Source organism: Symphalangus syndactylus, chromosome 13 (genome assembly GCF_028878055.3).
Source record: "Symphalangus syndactylus isolate Jambi chromosome 13, NHGRI_mSymSyn1-v2.1_pri, whole genome shotgun sequence".
NCBI lineage: Eukaryota > Metazoa > Chordata > Mammalia > Primates > Hylobatidae > Symphalangus > Symphalangus syndactylus.
Window position 1 is genome coordinate 28262760 of NC_072435.2, and position 21054 is coordinate 28283813.

The 21054-nt window shown below is 50.7% G+C and overlaps 1 protein-coding gene and 1 non-coding gene across 3 annotated transcripts; both read left to right on the top strand.

The window, feature by feature from the left end:
• Window positions 1-757: 757 nt before the first annotated feature.
• Window positions 758-14731, top strand: SIGLEC11 (sialic acid binding Ig like lectin 11). 2 transcript variants are annotated; one of them, XM_055238418.2, is made up of 10 exons: window positions 758-839; window positions 911-1294; window positions 1426-1710; window positions 2027-2074; window positions 2219-2482; window positions 2765-2812; window positions 2942-3199; window positions 11336-11432; window positions 11764-11845; window positions 13462-14731. In XM_055238418.2, the coding sequence occupies exons 1-10, from the start codon at window positions 758-760 to the stop codon at window positions 13726-13728; spliced, it is 1815 nt and encodes a 604-aa protein (XP_055094393.1). In that variant the 3' UTR covers window positions 13729-14731. The 2 variants fall into 2 exon arrangements, 1 of the variants encoding a protein (XP_055094393.1); XR_010115050.1 differs by lacking the exons at window positions 11764-11845; window positions 13462-14731 and adding an exon at window positions 3371-3560 and having other exon boundaries at window positions 760-839; window positions 11336-11397.
• Window positions 14171-14381, top strand: LOC129461397 (small nucleolar RNA U3). The gene has a single exon (XR_008650532.1). It is a non-coding gene; the product is annotated as a small nucleolar RNA U3 (small nucleolar RNA).
• Window positions 14732-21054: the final 6323 nt, after the last annotated feature.

The window sequence follows — 21054 nt, forward strand, 5'->3', positions numbered from 1 at the left end:
CCCCTCTATGCCCAGGTGGTAATTGGGGCTGGGTTGAGCCACAAACTAGTCTGGGCATCAGGGTGGAGAGGTGATGGAGCGGTGACCCTGTGATGCAAGGTCCAAGTTCCCCAGTGGGGGCTCCATGAACCAATTAGACCTTATTTACAAAACACAGATCAAAAGATAAATTATTAAGAATGTCCAGGGGGTAACCTCAGGGCACTAAACCCCAAGCATGAGGCCCCCTGAGCTCACTGGGGTCTTATCGCCCCCTTCTCACTGTGGAGCTGGGAGCCTGGTATAAGCTGCAGAGACGGTCCCATGACAGGCAGGGGAGCTCAGTACCTTTGGGGAGCCCGGGGACCCTGAGTTGACATAAGTGGAGGTGAGGATCTTGTGGACAGGGATTGGTTGTTCATGTCTTCTTTGACTCCCCCCACTGCATGGAGTAGATTTTGCCTGGAGAATGAATGAATGAATGAATGAATGAGACTGCATCCATCGCCTCACCTGCAGCCATGACTCACCTGTGTCCCCTGACAGTCCCCTCCTAGCACTGCCCACCTCCGAGGCTCGCCAGGGTGGCTCCTTCCTGGTTTGGGGCTGGTCCTCATGCCCTCTGCCCTGCTGCTTCCCCTGTGAAAGGAGAAGTTGGGAGGGGAGCTTTCAGGACATTGGGGTTCCCGAGGCTCCTCCTCTGTGGTTGGTCACTGCCCCTCCACCAGGCTTCCTGCTGGAGGAGTTTCCTTCCCATCCAGGCCGGCCCAGAAACCAGATGGTCCCGGGACAGGCCCAGCCCCAGAGCCCAGACATGCTGCTGCTGCTGCTGCCGCTGCTGCTGCCCGTGCTGGGGGCAGGTGAGTGGGTCGGCGGCTGGGGGGTCCCAGGCAGGGGCTGGGGCTGCCGCTCAGCCTCTGCATCTCCCCAGGGTCCCTGAACAAGGATCCCAGTTACAGTCTTCAAGTGCAGAGGCAGGTGACGGTGCAGGAGGGCCTGTGTGTCATCGTGCCTTGCAACCTCTCCTACCCCCGGGATGGCTGGGACGAGTCTGCTGCTGCTTATGGCTACTGGTTCAAAGGATTGACCAACCCAAAGACGGGTGCTCCTGTGGCCACAAACAACCAGAGTCGAGAGGTGGAAATGAGCACCCGGGACCGATTCCAGCTCACTGGGGATCCCGGCAAGGGGAGCTGCTCTTTGGTGATCAGAGACGCGCAGAGGGAGGATGAGGCACGGTACTTCTTTCGAGTGGAGAGAGGAAGCTATGTGAGATATAGTTTCATGAACAATGGGTTCTTTCTCAAAGTAACAGGTATGGAATGGGGTGGGAACCCCTGCCTGTCACACTGGGGAGGGACCCTGGGGACAGGCTATGGGCTGAGCAGAGAGGGCTCTCAGGGACCCCTGCAGCACTGGAACCCCCCACCCCGGTCTCTGTCCCAGCCCTGACTCAGAAGCCTGATGTCTACATCCCTGAGACCCTGGAGCCGGGGCAGCCGGTGACGGTCATCTGCGTGTTTAACTGGGCTTTCAAGAAATGTCCAGCCCCTTCTTTCTCCTGGACGGGGGCTGCCCTCTCCCCGAGAAGAACCAGACCAAGCACCTCCCACTTCTCAGTGCTCAGCTTCACGCCCAGCCCCCAGGACCACGACACCGACCTCACCTGCCACGTGGACTTCTTCAGAAAGGGTGTGAGCACACAGAGGACCGTCCGACTCCGCGTGGCCTGTGAGTGTGGCCTGGGAGGGTGGGGCGGGCAGACAGACCCGGTGGGTGGGGAGGTGGAGGAGCCCAGAGGGGCAGTGAGCGGCTCCCAGCTCAGGAGCGTCCAGGGAGAGGAAGCTGTGGGGTCCCAGGATGCCCGCTCAGCCCTGGGAGGGGGATGGGAATGGCTTCTGATCCTCTGTCCACATGTGTGAGCCCCAGCGCTGGTTGTCACTTGTCTATCCTGGGATGTTCCCACTTTCTTTTCCCTGAGGGAGTTTTTTCCAGGTGTGAGGAACAAATTGTCCCTCCCTGAAGCCAGCTCACAATCTTGTTGCAGACGCCCCCAGAGACCTTATTATCAGCATTTCGCGTGACAACACGTCAGGTACTGAGGGCCTTCAGGCTGGGGCTGGGCCAGTCCTCTTTCGGGATGAAAAGGCTTCAGGGGGGTGAGGGGATGTGGTCCTCTTTGCAGCCTCCCTCTCTCACTCTGTCTCTCCACTCCGACCCTCTCTCTCCCTGTCTTCAGCCCTGGAACTCCAGGGAAATGTCATATATCTGGAAGTTCAGAAAGGCCAGTTCCTGCGGCTCCTCTGTGCTGCTGACAGCCAGCCCCCTGCCACGCTGAGCTGGGTCCTGCAGGACAGAGTCCTCTCCTTGTCCCACCCCTGGGGCCCCAGAACCCTGGGGCTGGAGCTGCCCGGGGTGAAGGCCGGGGATTCAGGGCGCTACATCTGCCGAGCAGAGAACAGGCTTGGCTCCCAGCAGCGAGCCCTGGACCTCTCTGTGCAGTGTGAGTGTGCCCAGCAGGGGCCTGGAGTCCATTGGGAGGGCAAAGGGATACAGGGGCTGGGCTCAGTGTCCCAGAGCTGAGGGGGCCTAGAGTCCCAGGCCTTGGGGACCAACCTTCTTACCTGTGTAGACCCTCAGGCAGTTTGTGTCTGGGACTCAGTGGGTGATTCTGCCCTGCCCTTCTATCTCGCCCACTTCCCCCACCTCAGTGTCCAGGACGCTTCCCTTTGACCAGAGGGAAGCCCCTGGTCTGTCTAGAGCCAGTCCCCCGTCTCCATTTCAGATCCTCCAGAGAACCTGAGAGTGATGGTTTCCCAAGCAAACAGGACAGGTAGGAAAGGGGACAGAGGAGCCAGGGCCTCTCGGTGCCAAATTGGGGGCCCAGGCGTCTGGAGGGTCCCCACGCAGGAGGGTCCCTGAGCCCTGAGCTGCACATCGATTCTGCCTCTTCCTTCCCTAGTCCTGGAAAACCTCGGGAACGGCACATCCCTCCCGGTCCTGGAGGGCCAAAGCCTGCGCCTGTTCTGTGTCACCCACAGCAGCCCCCCAGCCAGGCTGAGCTGGACCCGGGGGGGACAGACCGTGGGCCCCTCCCAGCCCTCAGACCCTGGGGTCCTGGAGCTGCCACGCGTTCAAATGGAGCACAAAGGAGAGTTCACCTGCCACGCCTGGCACCCGCTGGGCTCCCAGCACGTCTCTCTCAGCCTCTCCGTGCACTGTGAGTGGGGAAAGGGGACACCTGGGTCCCAGGAAGGGGCCCCTGCTGAGTCCTGTCCTCCCTCCCCTCAGACCCTCCCCACAGCTGCTGGGCCCCTCCTGCTCCTGGGAGGCTGAGGGTCTGCATTGCAGCTGCTCCTCCCAAGCCAGCCTGGCCCCCTCTCTGCACTAGTGGCTTGGGGAGGAGCTGCTGGAGGGGAACAGCAGCCAGGACTCCTTCGAGGTCACCCCCAGCTCAGCTGGGCCCTGGGCCAACGGCTCCCTGAGCCTCCATGGAGGGCTCAGCTCCGGCCTCAGGCTCAGCTGTGAGGCCTGGAACGTCCACGGGGCCTGGAGTGGCTCCATCTTCCAGCTGCTACCAGGTGAGGGGACTGTGGGGGGCTGAGGTTCAGGGAGAAAGGAGACAGGATCCTAGAAAGATGAAGGTTCAAGGTTGTGGGGAGAGGGGCTGGGGGTGGTGGGAAGGGATGGAGACAAAGTCCCTGCTCTGTGGCTGGTGGTTGTTGCGGGAAACTGAGGAACAGAGAGAGCAATGTGGAGAACAGGAGGATTGTTTATTTAAGTTTAGTACCAGCTTAATGGATTTACATTTCAAAAGCTGAGCATTAAATAAAGACAAAGAAGGGGTTGTTTTTTTGTTTTGTTTTGTTTTGTTTTTTGAGAGGGAGTCTCGCTCTGTCACCCAGGCTGGAGTGCAGTGGCGCGATCTCGGCTCACTGCAAGCTCTGCCTCCTGGATTCAAGCAATTCTCCTGCCTCAGCCTCCCAAGTAGCTGGGATTATAGGCATGTGCCACCACGTCTAGCTAATGTTTTTGTATTTTTAGTAGAGACAGGGTTTCACCATATTGGCCAGGCTGGTCTTGAACTCCTGACCTTGTGATCCACCCACCTGGACCTCCCAAAGTGCTGGGATTACAGGCGTGAGCCACTGCCCTCAGACAAAGCAAGGTCTTTATAAGCGGACTTAAAAAAGTACAACAAAAGCAGTTGATTATGTAGTGCATAACTTGTGGCCTTGTAGCTGTGTCAAAAGAAAAACAACAACTGGTTAAATACAGACATTTGTAAAACATAATTATGCTTAAGAAGCCAGGGAAAGGAGTAAAAGAATTTGTCTTTTTTTTTTTTTTTTAACCTTGCTCTGGAAGGGGTGTGTCTGGAGCCCATTCCTTTGGCCTTGGCTTTTTAAAGTGTTATTTTATACCTGTCCTTGAAGAGAGCTTGCTAGGCATAGAAAGAGTTCTGGTTTTTTTTGTTATTTGTTCTGTTTTTTTTTTTTGAGACGGAGTCTCGCTCTGTCGCCCAGGCCAGAGTGTGCAGTGGCGCAATCTCGACTCACTGCAAGCTCCACCTACCGGGTTCACGCCATTCTCCTGCCTCAGCCTCCCAAGTAGCTGGGACTACAGGCGCCCGCCACCATGCCCGGCTAATTTTTTGTATTTTTAGTAGAGACGGGATCTCACCTTGTTAGCCAGGATGGTCTTGATCTCCTGACCTCGTGATCCGCCTGCCTCGGCCTCCCAAAGTGCTGGGATTAAAATAAGCATGATACAATAAAGTTCTAGTTATACTATTCCCTTGCCAGGTAGTATGTGTACAGTTGGGACACCTTTTTATAGGTGCTTCTTTGAGCATGGTTAAAGGGGTAACAACAGCAAAACAATGTACAGCATATTTATACCCAACAAGAACAGAAAAGGTCCTTGCGTGGGGAAGGAGGTTAAGCACAATGACAGAACAATAATAAAACAGTTAGTAGTACAGGAAAACTACTAGTTCTAAGATTTTTAACCACATTTATTTGCTTGATGAATCCTTAAGCTTCGGCCGTGCGTAGACTAGTCAGCTTTTGGTGTGTGACTAGAGTAGGGTTTGTTGTTTCCTTAAGCTTCAGCCGTGCGTAGACTGGTCAGCTTCCGGAGTGACCACAGCAGGGCTATCGTCCTCAGCAGCAACTCAGTCTCATTGTGAGATCAGCCAGGTCAGATGGTCTGGGTCGCACTGGCTGGTTCACTTGTCTAAAGCTGCTAGTTTCAGCTGACTGTGGTGGATCCAAGGTACAACTGCTGCAACTTTTTTTTTTTTTTTTTTTGAGATGGAGTCTCACTCTGTCGCCCAGGCTGGAGTGCAGTGGCGCGATCTCTGCTCACTGCAAGCTCTGCCCCCCAGGTTCATGCCATTCTCCTGCCTCAGCCTCCCGAGTAGCTGGGAACTACAGGCGCCCGCCACCACGCCCGGCTAATTTTTTTGTATTTTTACTAGAGACAGGGTTTCACCATGTTAGCCAGGATGGTCTCGATCTCTTGACCTTGTGTTCCGCCCGCCTTGGCCTCCCAAAGTGCTGGGATTACAGGTGTGAGCCACTGCGCCCAGCCAACCCCTGCAACTTTAACAGCAGCGGGAGTGGACAAGATTACATTATGGGGCCCATCCCCCATGGGTCCTAGAGAGGTTGGGTTTTACTTTTTAACTTAAACAAAGTTTCTAGGTTTAAAGGCATGTCAGGCTTATAGGCATTCTTTCATGTACCTAACTACGAACACTTTGCACGGCTATTTTTAAAGCCTGCATTTGCTTTTTTAAGGTTAATTCCTTTAGTTCCCGGAGATCACCTTTTTTTTTTTTTGAGACAGAGTTTCGCTCTTGCACCCAGGCTGGAGTGCAGTGGCAAGATCTCGGCTCACTGCAACCTCCTGCTCCCGAGTTCCAGCAATTCTCCTGCCTCAGCCTCTCAAGTAGGTGGGATTACAGGCATGCGCCACCACACCCAGCTAATTTTGTATTTTTAGTAGAGACGGGGTTTCTCCATGTTGGTCAGGCTGGTCTTGAACTCCTAACCTCAGGTGATCTGCCCGCCTCAGCCTCCCAAAGTGCTGGGATTACAGGCATGAGCATTTTGGTAAAGTTTATAAGCAAGTTTTTTTTTTTTAAGCAAGTTTTTTTTTTTTTTTTTTTTTTTTGAGACAGAGTTTCGCTCTTGTTGCCCAGGCTGTAGTGCAATGGCACGATCTCAGCTCACTGCAACCTCCACGTCCCGGGTTCAAGCGATTCTCCTGCCTCAGCCTCCCAAGTAGCAGGGATTACAGGCGCCCACCACCATGCCCAGCTAATTTTGTATTTTTAGTAGAGACAGGTTTCTCCAGGTTGGTCAGACTTGTCTCGAACTCCTGACCTCAGGTGATCCGCCCACTTCGGCCTCCCAAAGTGCTGGGATTACAGGCATGAACCACCGCACCTGGCTTATAAGCAAGTTTTCATAAGGCTTGGCTTCTTTTCCTGTTCAGTTTTCCAGAGGAGGGTTGTTTGTTTGTTTGCGATGGAATCTCACTCACCCAGGCTGGAGTGCAGTGGTGCGATCTCAGCTCACTGCAACCTCCGCCTCCCAAATTCAAGCAATTCTCCTGCCTCAGCCTCCTCAGTAGCTGGGACTACAGGCGCCCGCCACCATACCCGGCAAATTTTTTGTATTTTTAGTAGAGACAGGGTTTCACCATGTTTCGATCTCCTGACCTCGTGATCCACCCGCCTCGGCCTCCCAAAGTGCTGGGATTACAGACGAGGAGGGGATTTTTCCCCCCCGCTTTGTAACTTTATATAATGGCTTAGCCATCAGTGAGAAACATGGAATCCAGATACAGCAGAATTTTGCTGCCTTCAACTTTTAATGTGACCATGGGCTCCGAGAGGCCTAATGAGAAGGAGCCTGGTCTGTCCTAGTCCTCACATCCTTCAGCTCCTGCCAGCCCGATCAGATCAGTATTTGGTTCCTCTAAGGTGGAGCAGCCCTTGGCCCATGGCTTCTTTGTCTCGTAGCCTTGGCCATTTCCCTTATTGCCTTCTGGACGTTTTTCCTTCCAGTGGTCTTTCTTTTTGCATTTTGCACATTGATCCCTCTATAGCCTTGGTCGGCTCTTAAATCCCTGCCTAACTTGACCTTTTCCATGTCCACGTCTCTGTCCACCTCCTTTCACATTGCTAATTTTTCGTTCTTTCTTTTTTTTTGAGACGGAGTCTCGCTCTGTCGCCCAGGCTGGAGTGCAGTGGCGCGATCTTGGCTCACTGCAAGCTCCGCCTCCCGGGTTCACGCCATTCTCCTGTCTCAGCCTCTCTGAGTAGCTGGGACTACAGGCGCCCGCCACCACGCCCGGCTAATTTTTTGTATTTCTAGTAGAGACGCGGTTTCACCGTGTTAGCCGATGGTCTCGATCTCCTGACCCTGTGATCTGCCCACCTCGGCCTCCCAGAGTGCTGGGATTACATGTGTGAGCCGCCATGCCCAGCCTGCTAATTTTTCTTTTTATGAGGGCTGCTGCCAACAGATTGGCCTTTTTTTTTTTTAAGCCTATGTTCTGCTTCCTTTTTCCTTCCTGAGTTCTCCTGCTCCTACAGCTGGCCAGTGGGACCGGGCTACGGCGTGGGTCCCACCCCCGTGCACACATGCACTGCCATCTGTCTTTCCTGTTTCTGTCTGATTTTTCTTTTTTCCTTTTTCACACTTACTTTTTTGGGCTAGGTAGGATCTGCACAGCCATAGTCCACCCCGGGCCGTTATCAGCCCAGAGGCTTAGTAGATGCCTGCTGCAAGTTGTAAGAATTATGCCTTTCTATTTTTTTTGTTTTTTGTTTTTTTTCCGGGGCCAGTCCCTGCCCCTCTCTTTTTCCAGGTAGAGCCGGGCTGAGGAGAGGGACTAAACCCTTGGTGTGCCTAGCTGCTTGGTGCCTCGCTTGTTGCTTTTGCTCTTTCCCGTTTTGTTCCTGGTCATGGTTAATGTACATCTTGGTGGTCACTTTTATAAGCTGGGTGGCATTCATGCCTGCAGCTGCCGCTTGATGTCACCCTGGGCTTGCCCTACAAATGCTGTGTTTACCATGCGCTGATTTTCAGCAGCCTCGGGGTCAAACGGGGTGAAAGGCCGGAATGCTTCACAAAGTTTTTTATAAAACTGACTTGGGCTCTCGTCAGCTCTCTGAAGCACTTTTGAAATTTTTTATTATATTAACTGCTTTCTTTCCACCAGCTTTTATCCCTTGCAGAAGTGTCTCTTGGTACCTTTGCAAACGCTGAAGCTGGGTTGCATCCTCTGGGTCCCAGTTGGGATCTTGGTCTGAGAACTGACCTTGAGTGTATGCCTGAGCGTTCACTGCGTCTGCTGGTGCATGGGGTTTTAGCCAGCGGAGAGCTGCCTATGTTACTCTCCTGCGCTTTTTAGTGTTAAATAATGTTAGGAGAAGCTGCCTGCAATCTGGCCAGGTTGGATTGTGTGTCAGAAAGATGGATTGCATCAGATCTATAAGAGCTTGGGGCTTCTCCGTGTAGGAGGGAGTATGGTGTTTCCAGTTTAGTAGATCGGTAGCTCAGTAGTCGAAAAGGGCTGATAGATGAAGGTCCGTTGCCCCCCCGAACCTGGCCTTGTTTATTATAATAAGTGGGTCCTCACATCTCCCTGACAGGCATTTGCAGAGCTCGAGCACGCCCAAATCTGAGACTGCCTGCTTGACTATTTTGACTTCCTTCCCTGGCCTTTTGAGGCTCCAGTCCTTCCCTTCGGGGTCAGACTCAGGGCATGCTAGCTCCTGAATTTGGTTCCTGGAGGGCTGTTGGCCTCAGTAAAGGGGGGTAGGCTGGGAAATATGGAGGAGGAATTTCTGTTGCCTCTGTCAGCTATTGCAAAACTGGCTTCTCTTGCTCTTTCTGGGGTTTTTCTTTTAACTTTGTGTCAGTTGGCGAAGCTGCTCTTACTTTTATTTTTGGCTCGGGCTACAAGTGTTTTGCAATAAGCTGCTAAACAGGGCTGGATCCAGGTTGGTCTTGTCTGTGCTGTATTTAACCATGAATCAATATAAGGAAATTGATCGGGATACTCAGGCTGTCCTCAGACCCCTATCACCATCTTTAATACATGGCCAATTGTTTCCTAGTCTACAGTTTCTTCCGTCAGCCATCCAACATCAAAAGAAAGTCATTCTAATTCAAAGAGAGTTCTCAACCTCTGGGGGGTTAGCTTAACTTTATAATCCCCTACAAAACCTTTCTTAAAGTTTTGTAACATGCACTTCAATGGAGTAAGTTTTGATGGACTTTCCTTCTATTCCTTCCTTTACGGCGCAGCGCACTCACTCTTCCTGTAGTTTCGGCCAACTATACCGTCTCCTATTACGGGAGTTTTCAGACACTACTTGGCTTTGGAGAGTTGCTTATTCCTGCTACAACTCTGAGCCATAGGGCAGCTCCTATTAGCCGTTTGCAGATCAGCTCCTATTAGCCATATGCAGATCAGCACTAGTCTTAGTCGGCCCCACACTTTGCTCAGAGCACACAGTCCACACTAAGAGAATTGTGACTTCCCATTTTGTGGCTGATGAGCCTAATTAGGCCTCTTCATTTACACACTGTTACACACTTCCCCACTTCCAGTTCCTATGTTCCTAATTAGGGTGGTAAGCCACTCTCGCTACCTCCAGTTTCCTTTTCCTAATCGACTTAGCGAGCCATTCTCGCGTCCTGTGTAGGTTGGGGTGTGAGTTTCATCCAAATTGACGAACCACTCTCGCCGCCCACAGCCCGTCTGGGTCGGACTATTGGGCACACCCCAGAAAGTGATCAGGCTCCCCTTCTGTCCCTATGGGATAGGTCCTGCCTTGGGCCCCAAAAGCTTATTGTGGTTCCTGAAGTGCGCTGTTTCTGAAATCGTTCTGCAGCTCCTTTCAGGTTTTGTTGCACTGCTGGGTAGGGGCGCCAGCTCAGGGGATAGCTGATTTCTCCTCCAGGCCGAAGTTCTCCCAGTAGCACCTGGGGTCACAGGTCTCCTGAGGCCCGGGGCTCCGGCCCCCAGAGGCAATGGAGGCAGTAAACCTACCGTCTCTGGTCCCTTTGTGGTCGCCAAATATGCCGCGGGAAACTGAGGACCGGAGAGACCGATACGGAGACCGATACGGAGAACGGGAGGATTGTTTATTTTAGGTGCACACCGGCCCAGTGGACTTACATCTAAAAAGCTGAGCATTAAACAAAGACAGAGCGGGGTTTTTATGAGCAGTTAATTATATGATAGGTCACATAATTTATAGTATAGCATAACTTGTGGTCTTGCATAGCTGGTGGCCTTGTAGCTGTATCAAAAGAAAAAAAAAACTGGCTAAATACAGACATTTGTAAAACATAGTTATGCTTAAGAAGTCAGGGAAAGGAGTAACAGTAAAGGAATTTGTTTTTCTTTTTTTTTTTTTTTTTTTTTTGAGATGGAGTCTTGCTCTGTCGCCCAGGCTGGAGTGCAGTGGCGCGATCTTGGCTCACTGCAAGCTCCGCCTCCCGGGTGCACGCCATTCTCCTGTCTCAGCCTCCAGAGTAGCTGGGACTACAGGCGCCCGCCACCGCGCCCGGCTAATTTTTTGTATTTTTAGTAGAGACGGGGTTTCACCGTGGTCTCGATCTCCTGACCTCGTGATCCACCCACCTCGGCCTCCCAAAGTGCTGGGATTACAGGCATGAGCCACCGCACCTGGCCCAGGAATTTGTTTTTCTTTCTTTTTTTCCTTCAACCTTGCTCTGGAAGGGGGTGTGTCTGGAGCCTATTCCTTTGGCCTTGGCTTTTTAAACAGTATTATCTTTTTTTTTTTTTTTTTTTGGAGACGGAGTCTCGCTCTGTCACCCAGGCTGGAGTGCAGTGGCGCAGTCTCGGCTCACTGCAAGCTCCGCCTCCCGGGTTCACGCCATTCTCCTGTCTCAGCCTCTCCGAGTAGCTGGGACTACAGGCGCCCGCCACCACGCCCGGCTAATTTTTTTTTTTGTATTTTTAGTAGAGACGGGGTTTCACCGTGGTCTCGATCTACTGACCTTGTGATCCGCCCGCCTCAGCCTCCCAAAGTGCTGGGATTACAAGCGTGAGCCACCGCGCCCGGCCACAGTATTATCTTATAACTGTCCTTGAAGTGAGCTTGCTAAGCAGAGGAAAACTTGTTCTTTTTTTTAACCCTTTCCTTGCCCGTTACTTTTCTTGGAGTGAATGAATGCATATTTATTTTTAAATTTCTGCCTCAGTTGGGATGAAGAATCCGAGAGCTCTAGGTCTGTGGGAGGAAGGGGCAGGAGGGTCTCGGGGCTAGGAGGGCACCACCCCAAACCCTGCTCCCATGCAGGGAAGCTGGAGCATGGAGGAGGACTTGGCCTGGGGGCTGCCCTGGGAGCTGGCGTCACTGCCCTACTCGCTTTCTGTTCCTGCCTCGTCGTCTTCAGGTAAGCGTCATCCCTGGGAGGGCAGGCAATGCAGGGTGTGGGAAGGGTGAGGGTTCTAGAATGCCAGACAGTCCCAGCCGCAGGAATCTAGCTGGGGCAGTGGGTGTGAGAACTGGGCCTTGGGTAAGAGGATAGAGTAGGGGTCTGCTCCAGAGCCCTGATCCGGGCCATCTGTGACGGTCCCCAGTTCTCACTGTGGAAGTCACCCCGTGGATATGTCCCCACCCTACTGGCCTCCGCAGCCTTCCAGCCTCTGCTAAGCCATGTGGGCAGCAGTTTCCCCAGGCTCTGGACCACCTTGGAGGCTGAAGGGCACTGCCTCCTCCCTCAGGGTGAAGACCTGCAGGAAGGAAGCTCGCAAGAGGGCAGCAGCTGAGCAGGACGTGCCCTCCGCCCTGGGGCCCATCTCCCAGGTGAGAGCCCAGCCTCTGTCTGCTGGGGCCCCGGCTGTTCCCCTTTCCTGGATGGCCATGGGTACTCCCCTTGGTGACTTGCAGAATCACTGTGCCCCAAATAAGGTTTTGCTCCTGGGTCCCCATCAATGCAGTCCTAAGTCCCATGATCTGGGAGGCGCCCTCTCCACTGCTCCCTACGTCTCCTCCCAGAACCAAGGGCCCCCAAGCCTGTCCATACTCTGCCTGTACTCAGATCCAGTGGACCCTCCATCTCACTCCTTATTTCCCCCTGGACCCCTGACTCCTTTGCCCTCCCTCCTATCTCTCCTCCTCAACACAGGATGCCAGAGAGTCCTTTCCCCAGATAACTATTGTCTACTACAAAGCTAAGGGTCCCCATCGTCACTTCTGACACCAGCCACAGTTGTGGGGTCCCCATGACCACCCTGAGGTTGGATAACACCTAGGACTCACAGGACTCACTGAGAGCTGTGATCGTCATGGTGATGGTTTATACAGTGACCGATACAGATGAAAATCATGGACAGGAAGAGGTGCTCGGGGCAGGTCCAGGAGATACCAAACCCACAGCTTCTGGCAGCCTTTCCCAGTGGAGCCATGGGGACAGCACCCACTTCTCCCAGCAAGGAAGTGTGACAGATGCATGGAGCATTAGGGCACCACCCATCCCGGAAGCTCCACCAAGCCTGGGTCCAGGGTTCACTGGGAGTGGGTCACGCAGGCATAGGGGACCTGCCACTGACCTCAGTTCCTCAGCCCCTGCAGAGCCAAACTGATGCTATGTAGGCCCCACTGTAAGTCCCGGTGCTGGCATAAACTATGTGGCCTGGCTTGTGGTCCCAGGTCAACAGGGATGCTCCTACCAGCAGGATATTCCAAGGCCCTACATTAGAGGTTCCTTCCCAGTGCCTGGGCACAAACGGTTGAACCTTTCTCTGGGCAAGGTGAATCCTTTACTTCCTTTCTTTCCTGGGCTCCTAGCTCAATTTCACAACTGTGTCCGAGTAGATCTTCCGAGGTCCCTGACGTCAGTCTAGGTCCGAGCAAATCCCTGTCTTTCTCACACCTCCTCCTTCCTGGGCATCCACTCATAATTTGCAATTAGATAGTAACTTGATTGACTATAGCTTTAACATCTGCTTCTCCTTCCACACTGCAAGCTGCCTGAGGTCAGGGATAGTGTCTCCCTAGTTCCCCCAGGAATATCCAGGGGCTGGCACGGGGGCGCTGTTCCATAAGGCAGCAGGCACTGGAGTCAGAGAGACCTGGACGTGAATCCTGGCCTGACCACTGCTTAGATGTGTGAGTTTGGGGTATTTACTCAGCCCCCATTTCTGCATCTGATCATGGGGACAATAGTGTCTCCCCAGTGGATTGTGGTGAGGATTTTATGAACCTGGCAGTGAATTACCAAGAGCCAGATGTTATTGTTCTCAAATATTTGCTGAATGAGTGAATGAATGAATGAGTGAATGAATGAGGGCCCAGCCGACCTCTGTGGAATGAGTAGGTGAAACAGGAAATGCTCAGCTTCCAGATCCTCTTGTGCATCCTCCTTGCTATCGCTTAGCCCCCATGACCCTAATTTGACCGCCTTTCTCCCCTGCATTCAGGGTCACCAGCATGAATGCTCGGCAGGCAGCTCCCAAGACCACCCGCCCCCAGGTGCAGCCACCCCCACTCCGGGGGAGGGGGAAGAGCAGGAGCTCCACTACGCCTCCCTGAGCTTCCAGGGGCTGAGGCTCTGGGACCCTGCGGACCAGGAGGCCCCCAGCACCACCGAGTACTCAGAGATCAAGATCCACAAGGAACAGCCCCTGAGGGGCCCAGGCTTTGGGCTTCGGTTGGAGAGGGAGACGTCAGGGATGGTTCCAGAGTGAAGAGTTCTCCATGGAAACAGGGCACCAGCAAGTATGTGGGAGTCACGCTGGTGTGACGGCCAGAACGCGACTCAGATTTCAGCCCCATCCCCAATGAAGAGCTTGAGTTTGAAGATTATACTTTTTTTGAGACAGGGTCTCACTTTGTCCTCCAGGCCGGAGTCCAATGGTGCAATCTCAGCTCACTGTAGCCTCAACCTGCCAGGTTGAAGTAATCCTCCCATTTCAGCCTCCTGAGTAGCTGGGACTACAATTGTGAGCCACCATGCCAGGCTCATTGTTATATTTTTAGTAGAGACAGGGTTTTGCCGTGTTTCCCAGGCTGGTCTCAGACTCCTGGACTCAAGCAATCTGCCTGCCTCTGCCTCCCAAAGTGCTGGGATTACAGACGTGAGCCACCACAGCTGGCTGAAGATTATACTTTCAATTCAGAGCGAGTTTGAAGATGACACTTTGAGGCATCGTGTCTATGGTTCATTACTACAGAAGCTTCTCTGGACATGTAAAGCACAGAAACCAGGCAGAGGAGGCACAGGGTGCTCTCCAGAAGGAGAGGCCAGCTCCTGGAGTTGTTTGCTGCAACTGCCATTCCCCGTTGATGACCATTCTCTTCCTTCAGAAGAGGGAGAGTGAGAGAACCAAGTCCGAGTGGTTCCCATTTTAACATTTAAAAAAAAAAAAAAAAAGGCTGGGCGTGGTGGCTCATGCCTGTAATGTCAACACTTTGGGAGGCTGAGGTGGGTGGATCACAAGTGAGAAGTTCAAGACCAGCCTGGGCAAGATAGTGAAACCTTGTCTCTACTAAAAATACAAAAATTAACTGGGCATGGTGGCAGGCGCCTATAATCCCAGCTACTCGGGAGACTAGGCAGAGAATTGGTTGAACCTGGGAGGCAGAGGTTGCAGTGAGCTGAGATCGTCCCACTGCACTCCAGCCTGGGCAACAGAGTGAGACTCTGTCTCTAAATAAATAAATGAATAAATAAAGCCTGAGTTTGAGCAAGTCATCTTACTCCTCAGTAAAATGGACACAATAAGCCTAAATCACAGGGCTGTAGTGGGACAGAAAGGAAGTCATTAAAATAAAGCATCCAGGCTGGGCGCAGTGGCTCACACCTGTAATCCCAGCACTTTGGGAGGCCAAGGCAGGCAGATCACATGAGGTCAGGAGTTCAAGACCAGCCTGGCCAACATGGTGAAAGCCCATATCTACGAAAAATACAAAAATTAGCCAGATGTGGTTGTGTACACCTGTAGACCCAGCTACTCAGGAGGCTGAGGCACAAGAATCACTTGAACTCAGGAGGCAGAGGTTGCAGTGAGCTGAGATTGCACCACTGTACCCCAGTCTGGGCAACAGAGTGAGGCTCTGTCTCAAAAATAAATAAATAAAGCCGGGCATGGTAGCTCACACCTGTAATCCCAGCACTTTGGGAGGCCAAGGCAGGTGGATCACGAGATCAGGAGATTGAGGCCATCTTGGCCAACATGGTGAAACCCCATCTCTACTAAAAATACAAGAAAATTAGCTGGGCGTGGTGGTGCACACCTGTAATCTGAGCTACTCAGGAGGCTGAGGCAGGAGAATCGCTTGAACCCAAGAGGCAGAGGTTGCAGTGAGCCGAGACTGCACCACTGCACACCAGCCTGGGCACCTAGAGTGAGGCTCTATCTCAAAAATAAATAAATAAAGTATCCAACAGAGGCATGTGTGCAGTGAGGCCCTCGCCTGAGTCACACCTTTTCTTAGGGGAGCCCACTAGGTATAAAGTTCTGACCATCCTGGCCCTGATGGTGGCCTCTGCAGGACAGTTCCAGCCTCAGAAGTCCCTGAAGGCTCAGCTGACGCTGGGGTTGGTCTGTGTCTCAGCTCGTTTTTCCCTCTGCCCCACTTGCTTCCTTCTCCTCCACTCCATAGGGTTTTTTTTTTTCTTTTTCCAGATTTTTGAGGCATAACTGAAAGATAAAAATTGAGTATATTTACCATGAACATGATGTTTTGATGGTTGTATACATTCTGAAATGAGTACTACAAATCTGCCAATTAACCTGTTCCATCACCTCCATAGATCTCTCTCCTTTTTGTCTTTTTGTTTTTTGAGACCAAGTCTCTCTCTGTCACCCAGGCTGGAGTGCAATGGTGCAATCTCAGCTCACTGCAACCTCCACCACCCGGGTTTCAAGCGATTCTCCTGCCTCAGCCTCTCGAGTAGCTGGGCTTACAGTCGCGTGCCAGCATGCCTGGCTAATTTTTGTATTTTTAGTAGAGTCAGGATTTCACCATGTTGGCCAGGCTAATCTCAAACTCCTGACCTCAGAAGATCTGCCCTTTTCGGCCTCTCAAAGTGCTGAGATTACAGGCGTGAGCCACCATGCCCAGCCACAGTTCTCTTTGTGTGTGTGTGGCAGAAACTCTTAAGATGCACTCTGTTAACAAATTTCAAGTATGCGATACAGTATTGTTAACTATAGTCACCATGCTGTCCAGTAGACTCCCAGAACTGATTGTTGGTTGGTTGGTTGTTGAGACAGGGTTTCGCTCTGCTATCCAGGCTGGAGTGCAGTGGCACAGTCACAGCTCACTGCAGCCTCAATCTCCTGGGCTCAAGTGATCCTCCCACTTCAGCCTCCTAAGTAGCTAGGACCACAGGCACATGCCATCACACCCGGCTAATTATTTATTTATTTATTTATTTATTTATTTTGTAGAAAACGAGATCTCACGGCAGGGCACAGTGCCTCATGTTGTAATCATGCCATCACTACTAAAAGTACAAAAATTAGCAGGGCGTGGTGGCGGGTGCCTATAATCCCAGCTACTACGGAGGCTGAGGCAGGAGAATTACTTAAACCCGTGAGGCAGAGGCTGCAGTGAGCTGAGATCGTGCCATTGCACTCCAGCCTGGATGCCAAAAGCAAAACTCTGTCTAGAAAAGAAAAGAAAGAAACGAGATCTCACTATGTTGCCCAGGCTGGTCTCAAAGTCCTGGCCTCAAGCAATCCTCCCGCCTCAGCCTCCAAAAGTGCTAAGATTACAGGTGTGAGCCACCATGCCGGGCTGACCCCATCTTGTAAATGCAAGTTTCTACCCTTTGACCGACATCTGTCTGTTTTTCTCTCCTCCTAGCCCCCAGCAACCATGGTTCTAATTCTACTTGGTTTCCATGAGTTTTGTGTCAGGAGAATAGGGGATTAGGGGAACAGGGGTTCAGCAGGTGCAGCCAGTTCCTACAGGCAGGAGAGCAGCAGGTGTGGTGTACAGGTCATGTCTTCACTCCCGTGATAACAAGCCACATCAGCCTCTGATTGACTGTGGACCGGGTCTCCACTATGGCCACTGATTGGTCGTGAGCCAATCCTTCATAGCATCTAACCAATTGGAGGCCTCTGAAGGGCACCTAGGGGTGTTGCGGGTTCCTTCTAGCTTATTACAAACCTTAATTGGGGAGGCTCTTGAGCTGCTGGCTCCATCCCACTCCCACTCTGAATTGTCTTCAATAAATCTGTGCTTTTCTATTCACAATAGCAAAGACCTGGAATCAACCCAAATGCCCATCAATGATAAACTGGATAAAGAAAACGTGGTGGGCCGGGTGCAGTGGCTCACGCCTGTAATCCCAGAACTTTGGGAGGCCGAGGCAGGTGGATCACGAAGTCAAGAGATGGAGACTATCCTGGCCAACATGGTGAAACCCCGTCTCTACTAAAAAATACAAAAAAGCCAGGTGTGGTGGTGAGTGCCTGTAGTCCCAGCTACTCAGGAGGCTGAGGCAGGAGAATCACTTGAACCCAGGAGGCGGAGGTTGCAGTGGGCCAAGATTACGACACTGCACTCCAACCTGGGCAACAGAGTAAGACAATGTCTCAAAAAGAAAAAGAAAAAGAAAATGTGGTACATATACACCATGGAATACTATGCAGCCAGAAAAAAGGATGATCATGTCCTTTGCAGGGACATGGATGGAGCCGGAAGCCATTATCCTCAGCAAACTAACACAGGAACAGAAAACCAAACACCACATGTTCTCACTTATAAGTAGGAGCTGAACAATGAGAACACATGGACACAGGGAGGGGAAAAACACACACTGGAGCCTGTCAAGGGGCCAGGGGAGGGACGGGATTAGGAAAAACAGCTGATGCATACTGGGCTTAATACCTGGGTGATGGGTTGATAGGTGCAGCGAACCACCATGGCACACGTTTACCTATGAAACAAACCTGCACGTCCTGCACATGTACCCCAGAACTTAAAAAAAATCTGCTTTTGTTACTCCATTCTTCTGTTGGTTTTTCCCTCCTTGCAATTTCTTCTGTTACTTGATTTGTGCATTTTGTTCAATTCTTTGTTCAACACGCCAAGAACCTGGACAACTCTCCAGTGACAGTTTGACTTCTGTGGATTCCACGCATCCATGAGATCACACGGTATTTGTCTACCTCTGATTTGGGGTTAATTTCTGTTGTTGCAAATGGCAGGATTTCTTTATCGTATGGCTGAGTAGTATTCAACTGTATTATGCATGTTTTGTGTGTCTATGTGTGTGTACAGCTGACCCTTGAACAGCACAAGTTTACACTGGGTTATACACAGATTTTCTTCCTCTTCTGCCACCCCTGAGACAGCAAAATGAGTCTCTCCTCTTCCTCTTCATCCTCAGCCTACTCAACGTGAAAACAATGAGGATAAAGACTTTTTTTTTTTTCGAGACAGAGTCTCGCTCTGTCACCCAGGCTGGAGTGCAGTGGTGCGAACTAGGCTCACTGCAAGCTCCACTTCCCTGGTTCACGCCATTCTCCTGCCTCAGCCTCCCGAGTAGCTGGGACTACAGGCGCCCGCCACCACACCCGGCTAATTTTTTGTATCTTTAGTAGAGATGGGGTTTCACCATGTTAGCCAGGATGGTCTCAATCTCCTGATCTCGTGATCCACCCGCCTTGGCCTCCCAAAGTGCTGGGATTACAGGCGTGAGCCACCGCGCCCAGCCTGAGAGGATTTTTTTTATAAAAGAAATAGATAAATGGATAGACATTTAGGTTGATTCCGTATCTTTACGGTTAAGAATAGTGGTGTAATCTACATGGGGGTGCAGGTATCCTTTTGATATATTGACTTCCTTTCTTTTGGATACATACCCAGTAGTGGGATTGCTGACTCATATGTAGTTCAAGGTTTAGTTTTTGAAGAAGTTGCCATACTCTTCTTGTAATGGCTACAATAATTTGCATTTCCACCAACAGTGTAGAAGAGTTCCCTTTTCTGGGATGGAATCTTTCCAGGCATGTTATTTTTTGTCTTTTTTATAATAGCCGTTCTAACCAGGGTAAGATGATATCTCACTGTGGTTTTTATTTGCATTTCTCCGATGATTAGGGATTAGAATATTTTTTCATATTCCTGTTGGCCATTTGTATGTCTTCTTTTTTTGTTTGTTTAAGATAGAGTCTTATTCTGTCACCCAGGCTGGAGTGCAACGGTGTGATCTCAGCGCACTGCAACCTCCACCTCCCAGGTTCAGGCGAGTCTCCTGCCTTGGCCCCCTGGGTAGCTAGGACCACAGGCATGCACCACTATGCCCAGCTAATTTTTTTATATATATTTTTAGTAGAGACAGGATTCCACCATGTTGGCCAGGCTGGTCTCGAACTCCTGACCTCAGGTGATCCGCCTGCCTCGGCCTCCCAAAGTGCTGGGATTACAGGCATGAGCCACCATGCCTGACCATTATGTCTTATTTTTAGAAATGTCTATTCGTGTCCTTTGCCTGCTTTTTAATGTGGTTGTTCTTTTGCTGTTGAGTTGTTTGCATTCCTTGTATATTCTGGATATTAGTCCTTGGTCAGATGAATAATTTGCAAATATTGTCTCCCTTTCAACATACTGTCTCTTCATTCCATTGGCTGTTTCCTTTGCTGCGTAGAAGCTTTTGGTTTAATATAGTCCCATCTGTCTATTTTTGTTTTTGTTGCCTGTTCTTTTGAACTCTTAACCATAAAATCTTTGCCTAGACCAATGTCTTGGATAATTTTTCCTATGTTTCATTTTAGTAGTTTTATACTTTCAGGTCTCACGCTTATGTTTCTATTCCATTTTGAGTTGGTTTTTGTATATGGTGAGAGATGGGGGTCTAATTTCTTTTCTTTTTTTTTTTTTTTTTGAGATGGAGTCTCGCTCTGTCGCCCAGGCTGGAGTGCAGTGGCGCAATCTCGGCTCACTGCAAGCTCCGCCTCCCGGGTTCACGCCATTCTCCTGCCTCAGCCTCTCCGAGTAGCTGGCACTACAGGCGCCCGCCACCACACCCGGCTAATTTTTTGTATTTTTAGTAGAGACGGGGTTTCACCGTGGTCTCAATCTCCTGACCTCGTGATCTGCCCGCCTTGGCCTCCCAAAGTGCTGGGATTACAAGCATGAGCCACTGCGCCCGGCCGGTCTAATTTCATTCTTCTGCCTATGGATACCCAGTTTTCTCAGCACCATCCATCGAAGAGGGTGTCCTTTCCCAATGTAAGTTCTTGGCACCTTCGTTGAAAATCAGTTGGCTGTAAATATGTGGGTTTATTTCTGGGTTCTCTGTTCTGTTCCACTGGTCTATGTGTCTGTTTTTATAGCAACACTATGCTCTTGTGGTTATTATAGCTTTATAATCCATTCTGAAGTCAAGTAGTGTGGTGCCTCCAGCTTTGTTCTTTTTGCCCAGGATTGCTCTGGCTATTCAAGCTTTTTTGGTTCCATACAAATTTTAGGATTGCTTTTTCTAAATCGTCATTGGTTTCTTGCTAGGGATTGCATTCAATCCATAGGTTGCGCTGGGTAGTAATGTTATCTTAACAATATTCTTCCAATCCATGAGCACAAGATGCCTTTCCATTTGTTTGCATCTTCAGCTTCTTTCATCAGTGTTTTGTAGTTTTTCTTGTCAAAGTCTTTCATTTCCTTGGTTAAATTTATTCCTAAGTTTTTTTTATTTTTGGAGCTATTGTAAATGGGATTGCTTTCTTGATTTCTTTTTCAGCCAGTTCATCATTGGTGTATAGATTTGCTACTGATTTTTGTATGTTGATTTTGTATCCTGCCACAATTGGTTTATCAGACCTAAAAGTTTTTGATGAAGTTTTTCTAAGTATAAGATCATGCAATCTGCAAATAGGGACTATTTGACTTCCTGTTTTCCAGTCTGGATATCTTTTGTTCCATTATCTTGTCTGATTGCTCTGGCTAGGGCTTCTGGTACTATGTTTAATAGGAGTGGTAGAAGGTAGACTTCCTTGTCTTATTCTAGTTCTTTGAGAAAAGGCTTTCAGCTTTTCCCCATTCAGTATAATGTT